Raw genomic sequence first — 17,622 nt, 5'->3', positions numbered from 1 at the left:
TGTCATCAATTTTTAGATGCAAAGCTTGAGGAGTGACATTTATTGAAGCATGGCTGAAACAGTGGGCCCCTGGCCAGTCCGGCACAGTCCAGTGCCGTCCAGGACGTGATTGCTCCACATTGGAGGCTGACTCTGAGGCTGGTTGGTAATGTTGATGATGATTATAGGCACGGCACGGCTCGGTCTGGTCTGGTCGGGTCGGGTTTAGTCTGGTCTGGTCCTGGTCTGTTAGGAATGACACGTTCCACCACTGCAGTTGCTGATTGCTAGGAAACGATGGCAACAAGTGGCCATCGGCTGTCCATCCACTTAAATGAGTTTCTTTGCTGGAGATTTTCTTTACTTTTTGTTTTGTCTCCTATTGCTTTGGTTTCTTTTATTTTTTTCGGGGTCTTTCTGGCTATTTCTGGCGGCTGCCGCTTCATTAGCAGAGACCAGCAGCTGTACCCCCCAAAAAGTAAAAGCCAACAAAAATTATGACCATATTTGTGGTAAATTATGAGACCCTTTCATAAATCAGGTAACTTTGGACTGGACCGGACTTGACTGGACTGGAGCTTTGGGACTCCATTGGACGACCTAGCGAAAAATGTACTAGATTATGGCTATGGACTATGGTTAGTGTGGCACCATTAGCCAGGCACCAGTAACGGCCCAGAAACACTCACAAATGGTCAGAGCGGCGGTGCAGTGCAAAAATTTACATTGTGCCGCCGCATGATGCATGCACATGGACAATTGCAAGTGCTCGACTTACTTTAAACTGTGCCATTTATCATATACAAAAATATTTTGTCAGTCCGCTTTTGGCCTTTTGCCATTTTCACCATTTTCTATTTGGCCATCTTTCGCTTTTCAATGAGACCAGGTCCGAGGACCGGGGTCCGAGGTCCGGCCTCATTGTTGTTATCCCAAAAAAGGCTACCGTTTTTTTGGTGGCATGCAACGCTTGTCTGGGGAGGAGCTGCAGTTGGTGGCGTATGCCCCGGCTCGTGCATGTCTCGTGTCCAGCAGCAACAACAACTGGGCAACCAAAGAGTGCACCAAACAGTCGGATGTACGATCACTTGCGGCATTATGGTTCGAGATGTACCTGTCCTCTCTCCACTCCCCTCCCCACATATATATGTTACTTTCCTGGGGCATGTGTAAAGAGCCTGCCAAACGAATGGAACGGTGCCACGATCTTTGCTTATGATCGCCAGGAAGTTGTAATGTTCAGGCACCATTTCTCGGGTGTACACAGGAAGGAGGCGAAACAGGGAAAATCTTCTGCAAATCTTGCATAATGTTTGCGATGTTTCAAAGAGTTGTACTCCAGATTATACAGCTTTACAATCTGTGGCTTGAAACTGATGTTCTGAAGGCAAACATTTATGATTATGGGTTTTAAAACTACATTTAAAGTGGACCGAATGAGGTTAAAGCATTGCAAAAGATAAAAAGAATGCGCTCGAACACTTATGAACTCTGGAGGCTCTTCTCAGTAAATTGTCATCGCGTACGCAATCCAGCCAATTAAAGTCTCCACGTGACCTCCAGCCAAAACAAAACTGGAGATAAAAACTGACGAAGGAAAACCAAGAGAAGAAATCAACAAGATTTGCAGCCCTGCCATGTAAAGCTCACCACGCTGCCACTTTTTTCGTGCCCGACCGACCCGGGAGATACTCTCGGTCTGTGCAGCTAATTGACCGACCAAGGCGGCCCCTGACGTTGATGCACTTCATCAACAAAAAAATAACCAAAAAATATATTAAAAAAAAGTCAGCCAGAAAAAGACAAAGCCAAAAAAAGAGACTCAGTCAAGTGGCGGGGCATTACGTCAACGTCAACTCAATTTGGCGGACAACAAGCATGGGGCATGGAGCATGGTGGCATGGGACATGGCAAAGAGTCTGCAAATGGGAAACGGAGGAGTCTGACTCTGAGTCTGTGCTCGGGTCAAGTGCTGACGCATCTGCCAAATCGAGTCGAGTGCAGCAAAAGTTACAAGTGCTTGAAAAATATATACTACTCGTATGTACATACATATGTACTCGTATAATGAGCAATGTTGCTGCCGCTCCTCATTAAGAGTGATCCATCGGTGCGACGAGATGTCTGCCTCATTTCAGTTATGGCTGCGATGCGTTCCGCAATTATTTTCTTAATTTCATTTCATTTTTATACGTCTTTTTTTGGAAGTTGAGAGCTCGTCGAGAGCTCTTTATGGATGAAATAAATAGGGTGCTGTGCTGACTGAAATGTATTTCAGTTGTGAAACATTCATTGATATTTCTTAGTTAAATAAACAACTGATGGCACTCTGAGAATTGATTCGTTGACCAGCTGGACAGTTGGCAAAAATTCTCAGAAATTATACCTGATATTAAAGAACAGACCATACTTTATGCAGGAAATTCTCGGCTTTAAATGCCAAGCCGTTCGGTAAGGGAATCTCAGTTTGCTACAAGTGCTGCTCCAACCAAGATGTCCTCAGGCAAGTGCCTAACGCTGATCCTCTTGCTGGCAGGTTGGTTGACTGGAGTTTCGGGATTCAAATTTGATGCCAGCGCTTATTGCGATCTGCCGTACTGTGGAGCGAACAATGTCGTTTGCCTAAAGACCGTAGATATATGAAAATCATAGAAATTCCTATGGCAGCGCCAACTTTATATCCTTCTCCTAGAACTACTCCTTTGAGTGCAGGCCCATGGCTAAGTTTGTGAAGTTGAAGCACTACAAGACGGAAATACTGGGAGCCATAAATGGATTTCGGAATAAGGCCGCCATTGGACTGACGCGATATCTGATGCCTGCGGGAAGGATGGCTCGCGTGGACTGGTCCGATGAGCTCGAGTACTTTGCCCGAGCTGATCTCATGACCTGTATGCCCCTGCCACGTCCTTGTATGACATCGCCGAATATTCCCAACATTGGCAGCATCTTTGATACCGATGGCTATCAAGGAAAAGAGAAGAAAAACCAAGAAGTGGTCCTCAACATCATGTCAAAGTGGTTCGACGAGGGAGAATATGTTACCAAAGAGCAATTGATGTATCTAGAAGAGCGCAAGGACTCTAAGTAGGTTCCCTAACAGTTTCCCCATAAGGGAGTTCTTCAATAGTTCTTTCTATACTCGCCAGATCGACATACAGGCCAGTGCTGTTGATGACAGATCGCAACACGCTTGTGGGTTGTTCTGCTTTGAAATTCACCGAGGATCGAAACAACTACTTTTACCTCAGCTGCTGCTTTTCCACTGTCGGCATGAAGCACACGGCCATCTACCAGATCGCCATGTCAGCGGGTGCGCTCTGCAAGCGTCGTGATGTCCAATTCAAGAATCTGTGTGCCCTCGGGGAGAAGTATCCCGACAACATGAAAATATATTCCGACCAGTACATGCGTTGATGGATTAATCCCATTCATATTCGATTCAAATATATTCCCAAACGTGGCTTACCTGTGCAAAAACCTCACGTGTTGTGTGTGCTGATTTATGACTCTCAATGTTCACGCCCCCATGCTAATGTGTGTGTTTGGGGTGTGCATAAAAGGAGCTGCTACAGGGTACTGCTTCCACAGAGACATTCCAACAGTCATACGGCATGAGGCAGCTGTGGCTCTTTCAGTTCATCCTGGTGGCTGTGCAGTGTCCCGGCTGGCAGTGTTTCGAGTTGCAGTTTCTTCAGCAACTGGAGGCCGAGCTGCATTTTGAGTATGTTCTGCTGCTGGGAAATTCTGAGCCCATTTGGCTGAAGAGTCTATGGCAGCTGCCGGTGTCTGTCATTCAGATTGACGAGCAGTTCCCGCACGTGAACTATAATCTGAGCAAACATCATGCGAAGAACTTTCTGAGCATTGGTTTTGTGGGTGACGACTTCCCCGAGGCATTGCTCGAGGCTATCCACTTGAATTTGAGAATGCTGAACACTGTTCCGATTCTTTTCGTGATGAGAAATCAAAAGATGCGAGTGCAAACACTGCTGGAATGGTGCTGGCTGCATGAGTTTCTCAATGTGCAGTTTATTTATGAGGATTTTGAGGTAATATATAAATTTAAAATAAATTTGTTGCATAACATTTTCCATTTTCCAACATTTTCTTTTACAGCAACCTGGCCACATCCTGTACAGCTACACTCCGTTTCCCATTCTGCAGTTTATTGAGAGACGCCTCGAGAATACCACCCTGCTGTTCCCTCCACGAATGACGGATCTACATGGATATCAGCTACCCTTTGTGGTGGGCGGATCTGCGCCTCGTCTAATCGTGTACCGAGGGTCCGATGGAGAGCTAATGTACACCGGGTTTGTTGGCAATCTGATGAAGTGCATCGAGCAGCGGTTCAATTGCCGTCTGGTGCAGCCTCATCCGTTCAATGAATCCGCCATACCGCCAGCCCTGCAACTCATTGGAGCAGTGCGCAACGGAAGTGCCGAGTTTGCTCTGGCGGCCATCTATCCTCAGTGGCCCTTTGCCGGCTATACCTATCCCTTCGAGCTGATGAGCTGGTGCCTGATGATGCCTGTACCGGAGGAGATTCCACGCAGAGAGCTGTACACCTTGGTATTTGAATGGCCCGCCTTTCTGCTCACTCTCCTCGCGCTGGTGGCCATCTCTCTGGTGTTGGGCATGGCCCTGAGGCTCCATGGGTATCGTGTGCGGGCCAATGAGTTTGTCCTGCACAACAGCTGCCTGAGGGGACTGCTGGGCCAGTCCTTTGCGGAGGTTTTTCACGCCCCTCCCCTGGTGCGTGGCATCTACCTGGAGATCAGTGTGCTGGGGATTCTGATTGCCGCCTGGTACAACTCCTACTTCTCCGCTTACGTGACGAGTGCACCGCTGCGGCCACCATTTACCAGCTACGACAGCATTGCCCGTTCCCAAACGAAGATCGTGGTTTGGACCGCTGAGTACCGAATACTTGAACTTGAACTTCTTCAGCAGCATGGAGAAGTATGAGTCCATATTTCACTTCGAGCCGGACTACAAGCAGTTCATAGAGCTGCGCGACTCCTTCAATACCAAATATGGCTATATGCTGCCGCTGGAGAAGTGGCTGCTGATCAGCCAGGAGCAGAAGGTCTTCAGTTCTCCCCTGTTCACCATGCAGGAGGAGCTCTGCTTCTTCCGCGCCATTCCCATTGTCTTTCCCATCAAGGAGAACAGCATCTTCCAGGAGGCCCTGAACCGCCTCATCCTGGAATCGCTGGCCACGGGTCTAATTAATCACTGGCGGGAAATGGCCTTCACGGAGATGATCAAGGCGGGTCAGATGAGCCTGGTCGATCGGGGCAAGCCCAAGGAGTTTCGCGCCATGCAACTGATGGACTTGCAACAGATTTCTCTGGGCTTTGCTTTGATGATGGCTGCGGCTGCCCTGGTGTTTCTTTTGGAGCTTATGTGGTTCTATCGTCAGCAAATTAGGGACAGAGCTAGGAAGTTTGTATGCTAAATACACTCGGAGAAAATGGCAAAGGAAATCGTATTTTCGATGCACATTTATAATATAATTTATAATTGTATCCAATATGAATAAAAGAGTCTCCAACACTCAGGCTTTAGCAACTTCAAACGTTAGTCAACCCAATTCTTTATTTTACAACAATTGTATGGGACAGTTCCCACCACATTTTTTGGTTGTTTCAGTTGTTGCCTTGTAGACCCAAGGGAAATATGTTTTCTTTTTGGTGTACGGTTTTTTCACTCGCTTTTGGGACTTGTTAACATGGCCTGCTAATTGGAATTGGCCATTAGCCGGCGTTGTCGGTGGATTCATTAGCAACCCTTTAAATGTGCAGCGGCATCAATCAGTGTCATGCAGTGGTGACTCGTCCATCGTGATGGATTGTCCGGCTCTGATCCTTGGCTGCCTTTGGTTGATTTGCTTGGGGGCGAATGCCTCAAAGGTTGTGCATTTGCTGGACAGGATACGGCAGGAGTCACGCTTTGATTACCTGCTGCTGATGAAGAACCGGAATGCCACGTTGCCGGACCAGGCTTGGAATGGCAGCTCTTTGGCCATGGAACTCATGGATGAACTGAGCATTCCTGTGCTACAGCTGGATGAGAATGTGAGCTACTTTCTGCACAACAGCATCAGCAATCGACTGGTGTCCGTGGTTTACTTGAGCAACGGAAGGCTGGAGGAGCACGATGGCTTGCTCAGGGCGCTGGTAGCCAATCTCTGACATATGACCACATCGAGGATTATATTTCTGATGGAAGTGGAAGTGGAAGTGGCAAGTGAAGGATTACTCCTGGATTTGTTTTCGCATTGCTGGAAAATGAAGATGCTAAATGTTCTGGTCTTGTTTGCGGATCACGAGGTGGGTAAAGAAATACTCGAGGATTCAATTAAATAAAAATATATTCTCTTTCCTCCAGATAACCCAAACTTTCTACCGCTACTCACCTTTTCCCCATCTTCAAGTCGAGGAGTCACTCTATGAGCCAAACTCCTCGTTGGAAATTTTCCCCAATCGCTTGAGGAACTTCCTCGGCTATCGAATGCCCATGATTATTGGCGGCACTTCGCCACGAATGATTGCCTACTACAAGCGGGGCACATTGGTGTACGAGGGCACCGTTGGCCACTTCATGGACGTCTTTCAGCGGAAATACAATTTCAGCTTTGTGCAGCCGCTTCGGCAGACATCGCCGACTGTCTTTGCCCCGTCCATGCAGACGGTGGCCGCTGTGCGGAACAACTCCGTGGAGATGTCCATGGCCCTGACATTTCCCACCATACCGCCCTTCGGTTTCACTTACCCCTACGAGCAGATGAACTGGTGTCTCATGCTGCCCGTGGAGGCGGATGTCCCCACTCCGGAGTACTACACGAGGGTGTTCGATCTGCAGGCCTTCCTGGTGGCCCTGTCCACGCTGGTGGTGATCTCCTCTCTGCTGGCCATGACCCTGTGGCTTCATGGCTATCAGGTGGCTCCGTATGACTTCCTCCTGCACGAGAGCTGCCTGCGTGGAGTGCTGGGGCAGTCCTTCGTTGAGGTGCATCGGGCTCCCACTCTGGTGCGTGGCATCTACCTGGAGATTTGCGTGCTGGGAATTCTCATCACGGCCTGGTACAACTCCTACTTCTCCGCCTACGTAACTGCAGCGCCCAAGCAGCTGCCGTATCGCAGCTACGATGATTTATTCGCCTCCAGCCTGAAGGTGGTGGCCTGGACGCCGGAATATGCGGAGCTGATTGGGCGACTGGCAGAGTTCCGAAGGTACGACTCCATGTTCATGGTGGTGCCGGATTTCAGCCGGTACATAAGTCTGCGCGACTCCTTCAACACCAAGTACGGCTACATGATGCACACCACCAAGTGGATGGTCGTCACCGAGCAGCAGAAGGTGTTCTCCAAGCCCTTGTTTCGAATGCGGGAGGATTTCTGCTTCTTCAATAACATACCGTTCGGGTTTCCCATCCATGAGAATTCAGTGTTCATTGAACCGATTCTCACGCTCATCATGGAACTGGCCGAAACGGGCCTCAGCCTGCACTGGATGCAGAGCGCCTTCTCGGAGCTGATCGATGCAGGGGAACTGCACTTTCTCGACCTGAGTCCCCTCAGAGAGTTCCGGGCCATGCAGTTAATGGATCTGCAGTATGTCTGGTATGGTTTCGGCTTTATGTCCGCGCTCTCCTCAATCGTCTGGCTACTGGAGGTGGTCGTTGTCCGACATAGGCTGCATACACAGTCGCGACGGTTAGCTAAATGAAGGCATCGCACCCCTCTAATCTTTTTATGGCCCAGACTTATGGCTTATATTTGACTAGTCCTCGTAGATAACTTTCTTTTCCACGATATTAGGCTTTGCTGTCTGTTCTCCTGTATATTTTTCATTGAGCAAATATACTCTCGTACTTGTACGTATGCTGCAGCGTGGCTCAGAGTTCAAACATCAGAAGCAATTAAGACGCGTGCTTGTTGCAGCACCCCCCAAAGGTGCCACGGACTGCGGCAGCGGCATCCATGATGTTAGCCACCTGTGCGACGGCCACTGGCGCCTCTTGAAATTCCCTAATCGACATGTTTCGATCTCAAATGACTTTTTGCCGCAACAGCAGCTGCTGGAGCTGTTGCTGAAGTCGAAGCATGGAGCCGTGGAGGCATCAGTCTGTGTCTCGGTCGTGTGGTGCCTGATCTCTTCGGGTGAAAAATTTTCTCTAATCTACGCTGATGGCTGCTGCTGGCGTTAGCAGTTTGCCGTTTGGCCATTTGGCCATTTGGCTGTTTGGCTGTTTGGCGCATGCGGCACACGCATTTGCGGCCATCCACCAAATGAGGCACTGATGCTCCCAGGCTGTGGCGGTAGCCGGGTACGAAGTACTTTGATTTTGACTGACAAGTGCCGCCTGCCCGTGGGCCCCGGCTGCGTCTCCGGTTGACATGCGCAGCTGCATGAGCTTTCATGTGCCTTCCTTTATTGGAGAAAATTATTTCAATCTTCAGAGACGAGTGGTGGCTGGCTCCGTAACGAGTGGCAGATGCTGAAACTAATTAACCCAAGGCAGGATCAATGCAGACACGAAGCGAACCGAATCTTAATTGTCAATAAAACGTTTTAGATTTCTTTATTTTTTTTTATGCTTGCAATACTAATAAAAATATTAATGCAAAACTTAACCGCAAATGGATATGTGTGTGTGTGTGTGTGCATAAATATTAACTAACAAAGATTTAACTAAGATTTTCTGTTGATGTGTTTGTGGCTTAGCCTAGGCTTCAATATAAAACAAGGATCGAACGACCTCTCCTCTCCCCCTTGCTCAACGGACTGTCGTATGTCGTATGTACATATAACCATTAAATTCAATAAATTAGAAGAAGAAATACTACTCGTATTGCAAAAAGTTTACACACAGTTTATAACAAATCGATTAAATGTTACATAACCCAAACACCATTGAAGATATGCACTTACATATACATATAATAATATATTATTAATGGAATTTAATTTTTAAAAACTATCACAAAATAATTGGCAGTTTAATTAACCATTAGTTTAAGCTTAACCAACGCTTACTTCTCTCTGTCTTTCTCTCTTCATCGTTTTCTATACATTTAAGGGCACTATTTGTATTATTATTTGTTTTATTATATCAATTTATTTTTATCAAATACAAAAATAATGGCAAGTGCATGTTGAGTTTTACGCATTCGTTTCGACAGCTGCTGGAACGCGTTGATTGTTTATTTGTTTATAGATTAATTTTACTTGTGCCCTCGTCTACTTAAGCAGAATGCCGCTTCGAAGTCTGCGAACACTGGGAGGGGCCCAAGAGATCAAAGAGATCCTTGAAGGAGGAGAGAAATTCTGGAAAGTACTTGGCAGGAAAAAAACACATAAAGACTGGCCCTGGGTCAGTGTTCTTGAACTTTGATCTCAAGCATTTGGCATTCCCTTAGCTGGAAACTAATTAGAAACTAATTCAATATAATTAGTTAATTAACTCAATAATTATTTACATTTACACTAGCAAACAAAATTCTGCTAATTTGGGCAATGCAACTAAGAAAACAAAATACTTTTAATTTACAGGAAAAAAAAAAACACGAAACGCAACGTTCTTGGAGAATGAGAATAAAGTTTGGATGTCGGACGGGGAGTACACAAGTATTTCTTTTAGCAGGGAAGCGTTTGGCCTCATTTTGATATCACCACGCGTAGAATTGCTTCATTAGCTTGATTATTACGCTTAAATGTTCGTATCTCTATTTAGTTTAGTTGTAGATTCTATCTGGTAGTAGCATTAATTAAAATCTTCAAAATTTGGCACATTTAAATTTAATTTGTGGTTGTGTTTAGGCATTAAATGTACATTAAGTTGAGTATTTTATTTGGAAGTGCTTCGAGTGTTGGTATAGGTATAGGAATTGCACAGAAAGCTGAATATAGGAATTCTTCAATGACATAAATTCGAGGCGGAGTGGACCATCTGGAGAGGTCCCTCCAGGAGTGTGTGTGTGTGTGTGTGTGTGTGTATTCGAGTAGTAGTTTTATAGCTTTTGTCATTGTGTGTTTGTGTGTGTTTTGTGAGTAAGGAACAAGAAATAGTTTCGTTTTGCGGGTACCTCTGCTACGTGGAACTACCGATTCGTGAGCAGACCATTCGCTGGGGGCAGGATGCCGGGCGGTGTGTTCGGATTGCTGATCATCCCCGGCAGTGATGGGGTCATCTGCCGCTGCTGATTGATGGAGGCTGCCGCTGCCGCTGCGGCCGCTGCTGCTGCTGCGGCTGCCGCAGATGATCCGCCACTGGATCTCTGGTGCTTGGAGGAGCTGCCTTTGATCAGGTTTCCATTGTTCTTCTGGGTCATGTGCGTCTGGTAGTGCTTGGCCAGGTGCGCCTTCTGCCGGAAGCTCTTGCCGCACAGGGAGCAGGCGAAGGGCTTCTCGCCCGTGTGCGTGCGTATGTGGACGTTCACCGAGTACTTGTCCTTGAATCCCTTCGAGCAGATGGAGCAATAGTGCAGGGAGCGCTCCTTTCGCTGTCCACTGGCGGAGGAGCCGGAGCCGCTGGAGTTGGCGGGCGGACTGTTGCTGCTGCTGCTGGCACTGCCGCTGGAGGAGGAGCTGCCACTTCCCGCACTGCTGCCCATGACCACGCCCAGTGCTCCTCCCCCTACCCCTCCTCCTCCGCTGCTGCTGTTGTTGTTGTTAGCCACATTTGGATTATTGTTGTTGCTGCTGCTGGTGCTGCAGCTGCTGCTCCGTTTGTACTGCTTCTTGGGCTTTGAGATGCCACTGCCCGATCTGCCAGACGGATGAGTGGCGGCTGAGGCAGCTCCACCCGTGGGCGGTGTGGATGTGCTCACTTCCGGCTTTAAAGGCTGCGGCGGCTGCAGCTGATTGGCCGTCGCGATTGCCGTCGCATTCGGTGAGATTTGCATGAGGACATCGCTGGCACTGCTGTAATCCGCGCCAGGCGTGGGCGTGGAGGAGCCTCCGGTGCAGAACTGCTGCACCTCATTGGCGATCCGCTTGATCTTCTCAAAATCATCGCTGAAGGCGTTCTCCAGCGACAGGAACATGTCGTCCACAATGATGTTGGCGTTGCCATTGTGCTGCTGTTGCTGTTGCACCTGCTGCTGCTGCTGCTGCTGGGATGTGAGATGGACACCAGCCATGCCCTGAGCCTCGTCAAACATTTGGGCGGCACTCAGCGTGGAGTCGGCAAAGCCCAGAGCATCGGCAGCATCGTCCGTGAAGAGCAGCCGTCGCATGTCCTCCTCCTTGACGACGGGCATGGCCAGACCGTTCTGCATATGCAGACCCTTGGCGTATCCCTTGCCCTGGAGCGCACTCCGCAGCAGCGACTCCGCCGTGCTCTGCTCCGTGTCGGCATTGTGATCGGCCATATGCCAGTCGTTGTTATTGTTCTGGAACTGGGCCAACTGCTGCCCCAAGTCATTGCCCCCCGCAATGGAGATGGCCGTGACGAGCGAGGGCAGCGTCTGGGAGGGGACCTGGGAAATACTGCTGAGACCATTGGCATCTGCCCCATTCACGAGCACATCCTTGCCGTCTGTGCTGAAGCCGCTGTCGTCGTACGGATACTCCGACTTGATGTAACCCGGAAAGCTGCCCAGGAGACTGTCTAGATCCAGGGAACTCGGCAGCTGCTCTGCCTCTGAGCGCTTGAGCCAGGGCTCCCCGCCGTTTAATACTGTCAGGGTGTAGATCTGTCCGTCGGTGGTGTCCAGGCTGCTGATGGTGTCGCTGCTGCTGCCCGCCCCACTGGAGGCGGCCGAGGAACTGCTGGGATTTGTCTGCTGCTGCTGCTGCTGCTGCTGCTGTTGGTGTGGATGTGGATGCTGCTGCTGCTGCTGCTGGTGGTGATGCGACTGAGGAGATGTGGGACTGGGCTGGTTGGTGCTGGTGGCTCCACTATTACCGGCGCTGGCAGTGATCGGCTGCTGCTGCCAGCAGTAACGATCCAGATCCTCGAATATGGAGGTGGAATCGAGGCGACTGCTGTCCTTGTCTTGGTGCCAGAACTGAAAGGATTACAAGAAACAAAAGATCATTTGAAAGGAGTTGATTATCATATAAGATTGGATCAGATCGGTTCAGGTAGTTCTTAAGAGGTTTTTCTGTGCATGATTTCCTGTGCACCTACCTCATAGCCCTGTAACGTGGGATCGCCTCCATTGCTGCTGCCATTTCGATTGCCCACGGGCACCACAATGCCGCCTCCCCCTCCGCCTGCACCACCTCCCCCACCATCGTGGATCATGCTGCTGTTGGTTCTCGCACCACCGCCACACAGGGCCTGCTGCGGCGATTGGGTGGAGATGGAGATGGCTGGCTGGTGCACCACTTGAACGTGGCTGGCGGTGTGACTGTTGTGCTGACTGTGGTGCTGCTGCTGCTGGTGGGGCTGATGGTGCTGCTGCTGCTGCTGCTGCTGCTGCTGCTGCTGTTGGTGCAGGCTGACGCCCAATGAGTCGACGCCCACACCAATGCCGATGCCCATGTCGGGGCCAGTGACAAAGTCGAAGAAGTCCGCCTTGGAGAGATCCTCGGCACGAAAGGATTCGCTTATATCCATGCCAGCCGACGCGGACATATCCTCAGTGCCGATCATTTGTTGAGCCTGAAGCGCCAGAGTAGCGCCTTAATTCGACAAGTGTGGGCTAATGCGCAATGGTTGTCAGTGTTGGTTAACTGCGGAAGAAACAGAATAAAAGAAAGTTGATCAATTAGAGCAGATTTCCAAAAACGATTCTATCGTGATAGTAGAAAAAGTTCTTCTGTGCAGAAGCTCCAGGAAAAGTGTGACTAAGTTATTTCTGCCTTGATTTCGATTTCAGTTTTAGTTTCTCCATTTCTCCGACCAGCACGCACACTGACACACACATGGAGTACCACTTTCTGACACACCGATTGATTAAAGCCACTTGTCAGTCGGCCACTTAAGTCAATCAGTCATTCACTCGCTCACTCACTCGCCAGCTCGCTCACTCATTCTAGCCGCATTGCCTGGGCCTGCATTCCGGCCATACTTGCATTTTAATTTGAGCCGCTCTTGGCTTGGCTTTTTAGCCGGCTGGCTATCTGCAAACGAATAAATCAAGCTGACAGAAGGGTGACAAAGTGTAAACACATTTGGCGTGCCCGCCTCGTAAATCTCTCGCGAAGGCGCACTTGGACTTTGGCTAATGCCAAACTCAAACTCGAACCAAACTCAACCTGTCATTGCGACAGTTTTTTTTCTCTTCTTTTTTGTTTTATTTGTCTTGTTTCCCTTACTTTGCGACCCATTCTGGTTTCTCTCAGTTTTTGGCTTGTTTCATTTGCATAGATTTGGCAAGTGAGACACAGACAGACGGACGCACTACGAGCCGGGCATTTAGAATAGAAGCTTGCAAAAAGAACGGCTACGTACATGCACAGTGGGAGACAGAGAAATGGGAATACAATTTGATTAAAATATATATAAAATACATTACTTAATAATAAACTAAAGCATGACAAAAGATAAACTAAAATCGAACGAAAACAACAAAATTTATTGCACCACAATCTACGGAGTAAATTCATAAATTTGTATGTACACGTGTTGGGGTATCCTATCCTTCTACCCTGCACTGTAGATCGCCGCAAGTTCCGTCTGATATTGGCTACTGTATACGTATTCCCATATCAGAACAGAATTACACACAATATATTCATGTGTGGTGTACCCCTAAGGTGATCGAACTGACAGTCCAGCGCTGGTTCTCTTGCCATTTCTGATTCTGTATCTGTATCTAGTTGTGCCCCCAAGTCGTGTTCTAGCAAATGTGCCAAATGTTCAAATTGTCAAATTGATTTGACTCTTTTTTGTGTGTGTTTATTTATTCGCTGGAAACTGACTCCCAATCGTAGAGTAATCGTATATTTGTGTGTATGAAAAATGGACCTTACGGCGGTTCTGTCGCTGTTTTGTGGCGGTGTGGCAGCGTGAGAACCACAAACAAAAATGACTTAACAAATTTGCATTGCTCGTGTAGTCGTAGAGCTTGTACCAGTGCCCAGACCCGTACCCCGGCTTGCATACTTTAGATAAGGGCAGAGCGTAGAGAAAATGCCGCTGTTGGTAAATATTTTAGATGCTGCCCGGCCTGCCAGGCTGCTGCTGCTTCTAGAGACTTTTAAGTGCAATATCTGTGGAGAAATCAAACTGTGGCATGGGGCTCTGGAAATACTTAGCTAAGAGACGGCAGCAGACACGGCAGCAGCATCAACACCTGATCAAAGACCAGGCCAAAGAGGAGAAAAAGTGGCAACAAGTGCGGTCCATTTGGTAAGCGGTCAGTTAACATTTTTAAGGCTCTTAAGGTGAGCTCGTTTTCCAGTGTTTTCCCTGACTTATCGCACCACGACTATCGCACGGAGGCAAAGCACTGAAAGTTTCACACAAAAACTCTGCGTAATCATTTGTGGTCATTTGCCTGCCAACTGACAGCCCAACCTACTGCTGCTGCTGCTGCTGCTGCTGCTGCTTGCCTACCCAGTGGTTTACTTAATAATCATGTTTAAGATGCAGAAATTACTTTATATATACTTTATGACCGACAGCAGGGAAACGCTCTGTGAGAGAGCAGGAGACAGGAGAGAGGAGAGAGGCGCAGAAATATGAAATAAAATAATAATCCTTTGTTTGAGCGTTTTGGCGCTCAAATATTGACTAATTTGAGCACGATTATTGTGATTTGGATGCGGGACGTAGTACAAAACGGAGTCTCAACCTGTGCCTGAGCCACAGCCGCAGTCTGCGTCTTAGTCTGAGTCTCGGAAAGAAAGTTGGCCGGGCCGTCGAGACGTGCTCATATAACTGGCGGCCAGCCAATCATGGACGTGGCCCATGGATGTGAATGTGAATGTGGATGTGGATGTGCATGTGCCCGGCACATGCATCTTCCCATCTTTGCTCGTGTCTGTGGCATGATGAAGATGCATGCAACTGCATCTGCAAAACGGGGTATTGCGATTGGCGGGGGGTCTTCTAGGGGGATTGGAAGTGCATTTTATTTCCCCCCAAATGCCGCATGGTAATCGCAATCGTAATCGTAGAAATTGTTAGCGCATTTTGGCCAATGCAAACAGCCCGAGGCGGCATCATTTTAAAAACATGATAGCATGATGGGTTTTTATGTTTGAATAACTATCCATATATCCAAGGGGGGGCTTTGATGAGAGCCGGGGATTAGGCTCTCAACTAGAGGGTCATAAATAAAAATGTAACTATAATTGGAAAGCTTTTTAATTAAGCCAAGATCTTGAGCGCTTTGACTTAGTTATTTGCATGTTGCAGAAGTGGAAAGAGGGGAAACCATCACCATTTGGTCTATGAGTAGACCCAAATCCAAATCCAAATCCCCAACCTCAACCCACAGCCGGAGCTCTATCCATTGTTGCCGGCGTCAGTGATCAAAACATGCAAGAAAGAGGAGACAAACCCATCGTCTGGGATTAGTTTATGTGCAGGAATTTTTATTTTGCGGTTACACAATTTTCTCTCAATGGTTTGGGTTTTCCTCCCTCCTGGGAGACAATCAATGAAAATCACACGCTTTGGCTGCTTCTGCTTTGTGCCGCCGTTTTCTTTGTTGGACTTGTCACTGCCTGTGCTGCTGCTGCTGCTGCTGCTGGCATTTCTGTTTTGTCGCTTTGGTTGCACGATTTTCCACGCATTTTTAACCCAAATACCTTGCTAAACGATTTTTTAATGTCTTCACTAACAAGTTTCAATTACCAATCGTCGAGTGCGTGAGTGTGCGCAGACGGCTTGGCTCGGTTCGGTTCGGTTCGGTTCGGCTTGACTCAAATAAAAGCCAAAACCAGTCGCAAAGCAAAAAAAACCACACCACACAACACCCCCTCTTGCGTTGGCTCAATCAATTAAAATAATTCCAACAATTGCAGGCAAGAAATTTCATAAAAGAAGATTGAGGCATAACGAAGACAATGCGGTACAAATGAAAACCTGCTGGCCATTCCACACAGCACAGGAGAGCAGAGCAGAGCAGTGCAGAGCATACGCGACGATGTCTTTGAGTGGATTCACGTACCGCAATCAAATTGCACTTCGATTGGCCAAAATGGAGCCATCATCATCGATGGAAAGCGGTACTTGTTGATGATCTTCTCGCTGGCCTGGCCTGGCCTGGCCTGGCCTGCCTGGCTCCGTAATCACATTTATTGAGATAAACGATGGGGCGTTCTGCATTGCGTATACGCGGTGCTCATTGCCCAGCGTGTGCGTGTGTACAATGTGATAATTATATAAGAAAATGGGTTAATCATGGCTCGCTGTGCAACTTAATGATGTGTCGCGTTTCGCCTTTCGTTGCATACTTTTGGGGTAAACTCCGTTGATCTTTGGTTCAATCATTTACGCACAGGAAATTCCAAATATTAATGACCTGCCATATTCCGCTATATGCGAATTGTGAAACTCACGCTTTCAGCGCTGCGTAAATTACAAAACCCATTTGAAAACGCACGGGAGCTCAAAACGTATGGCTTAAGTGTGTCTGTCAGTGTGTTTGTGTGCTAGGGTGTGTGGCATGCAGCTGCAAATAATTTTGCATATATTTTTCTCCCGCTCTTCATTGCAAATTGTCATCGTTAGCCAAGTGAGACCGCTCTCCAGCGGCAGACCATTCGATCATTTTTCAAGCAGATAATTATCGCCCACCAGTCTGGTCTGCCCCCAAATACTAGCCGGATACGCCACACGGCTGCCACATGCCGCGTGGCACTGCAGTGGCACTGCCTGTTGACCAATTGACCAATAGCTCAACGGCTCTCTTTGGCTGATAAGCAGCTGCTGCTGCTGCTGTGGAGGCTGACTCTGAGTATGCCACTGCCACTTGTGGCTTATGTTTCAATTGCATGCAAATGCATAATTGAATCAAATGGTCTTCCCGGCTTCGGCTTCAGCTACGGTTTCGCCAACTTTCGAGGCCCCCGCCTAATGAAGCAATCAACGGTCCGGCATCTCAAACTCTTTTTGCCGCTCTGCCCCATTGTCAATCAAAAGCCACGTTTTTATTGCGGCCTGCGTTACAAACCAAATCGCATCAAGATGTATTAATCATTTTGGCCAGTGCGGCCTGCGTTGGCGTTGGCGTTGGCTGAGGCAGAGGCAGAGGCAGAGGGGAAGTCCGCAACCAGCTGAACGCTGGCATCGCCATCACTTTATCAGTTGGCGCAGATCTCTTTTGGCCAGGGCAGAAAAAAAAACGCCAAATAACTACAGGCGAGACGGGGCATGATTAAAATGCGCAAAAATGGCCAACTCCAAATGGGCGCTGCTCGACGGTAACAACAGCAACAGCAACAGCAACATTGAGAGGCACAGCAGCAACATCAACATCAACATCAACATCGAGAGCTACAACAACGGCGTGTGATGTACACGCGGCGCATTTCAATTCCATTTGATTAATGACGAAGCAGTAAAGGCAACTGCAGTTGCAGCAAGGGGGCAGGCAGGCAGGCAGGCAGGCGGTCAGGCAGCTAACGAAGATGTTGCTGATTGGCCTGTTGTCTGTTTGCTGTTGCTTTCCGCTGCTGTTGTCAACTGTCGGATGCATTTGTTGCAACTGCTTAGATTTTTATGCCTGG

General features: G+C 48.3%; 4 protein-coding genes across 5 annotated transcripts in view; 3 read left to right on the top strand and 1 right to left on the bottom strand.

Moving 5' to 3' along the window:
- Window positions 1-2,455: 2,455 nt before the first annotated feature.
- Window positions 2,456-3,440, top strand: LOC117583011 (allergen Tab y 5.0101-like). The gene is made up of 3 exons (XM_034271161.1): window positions 2,456-2,610; window positions 2,672-3,066; window positions 3,129-3,440. Exons 1-3 carry the CDS (start codon window positions 2,473-2,475, stop codon window positions 3,394-3,396), a joined length of 801 nt encoding a protein of 266 aa, XP_034127052.1. The 5' UTR covers window positions 2,456-2,472; the 3' UTR covers window positions 3,397-3,440.
- Window positions 3,441-3,593: 153 nt separating this feature from the next.
- On the top strand, window positions 3,594-5,443 carry LOC117583234. The gene is given in 3 exon segments (XM_034271455.1): window positions 3,594-4,031; window positions 4,099-4,917; window positions 4,919-5,443. Coding segments are annotated over 3 exon segments (1,782 nt in total).
- Window positions 5,444-5,831: 388 nt separating this feature from the next.
- Window positions 5,832-7,716, top strand: LOC117583233. Its single transcript, XM_034271454.1, is given in 2 exon segments — window positions 5,832-6,317; window positions 6,376-7,716. Coding segments are annotated over 2 exon segments (1,827 nt in total).
- Window positions 7,717-8,628: 912 nt separating this feature from the next.
- LOC117583366 (box A-binding factor) overlaps window positions 8,629-17,622 on the bottom strand; it is a 67,402-nt gene continuing 58,408 nt past the window's right edge. For both annotated transcript variants that reach the window (XM_034271646.1, XM_034271647.1), the window contains 2 exons: window positions 12,125-12,672; window positions 8,629-12,002 (listed from right to left, as the gene is read on the bottom strand). In XM_034271646.1, the coding sequence (XP_034127537.1) occupies window positions 10,092-12,002; window positions 12,125-12,592 (2,379 nt within the window). In that variant the 5' untranslated portion in view covers window positions 12,593-12,672 and the 3' untranslated portion in view covers window positions 8,629-10,091. The remainder of the gene's footprint in view (window positions 12,003-12,124; window positions 12,673-17,622) is intronic.

Source organism: Drosophila guanche, unplaced genomic scaffold (assembly GCF_900245975.1).
Source record: "Drosophila guanche unplaced genomic scaffold, DGUA_6, whole genome shotgun sequence".
NCBI classification, from domain to species: Eukaryota; Metazoa; Arthropoda; class Insecta; order Diptera; family Drosophilidae; genus Drosophila; species Drosophila guanche.
This window is presented reverse-complemented; position numbering and strand designations above follow the sequence as displayed.

Excerpts from the sequence above, each read along its gene's own strand:
- LOC117583011 (XM_034271161.1), top strand. The coding sequence starts at position 2,473 with ATGTCCTCAGGCAAGTGCCTAACGCTGATCCTCTTGCTGGCAGGTTGG. Across the intron at positions 2,611-2,671 it reads ATGTCGTTTGCCTAAAGACC|AACTACTCCTTTGAGTGCAG; the intron begins GTAGATATATGA and ends TCCTTCTCCTAG. Across the intron at positions 3,067-3,128 it reads GAAGAGCGCAAGGACTCTAA|ATCGACATACAGGCCAGTGC; the intron begins GTAGGTTCCCTA and ends TATACTCGCCAG.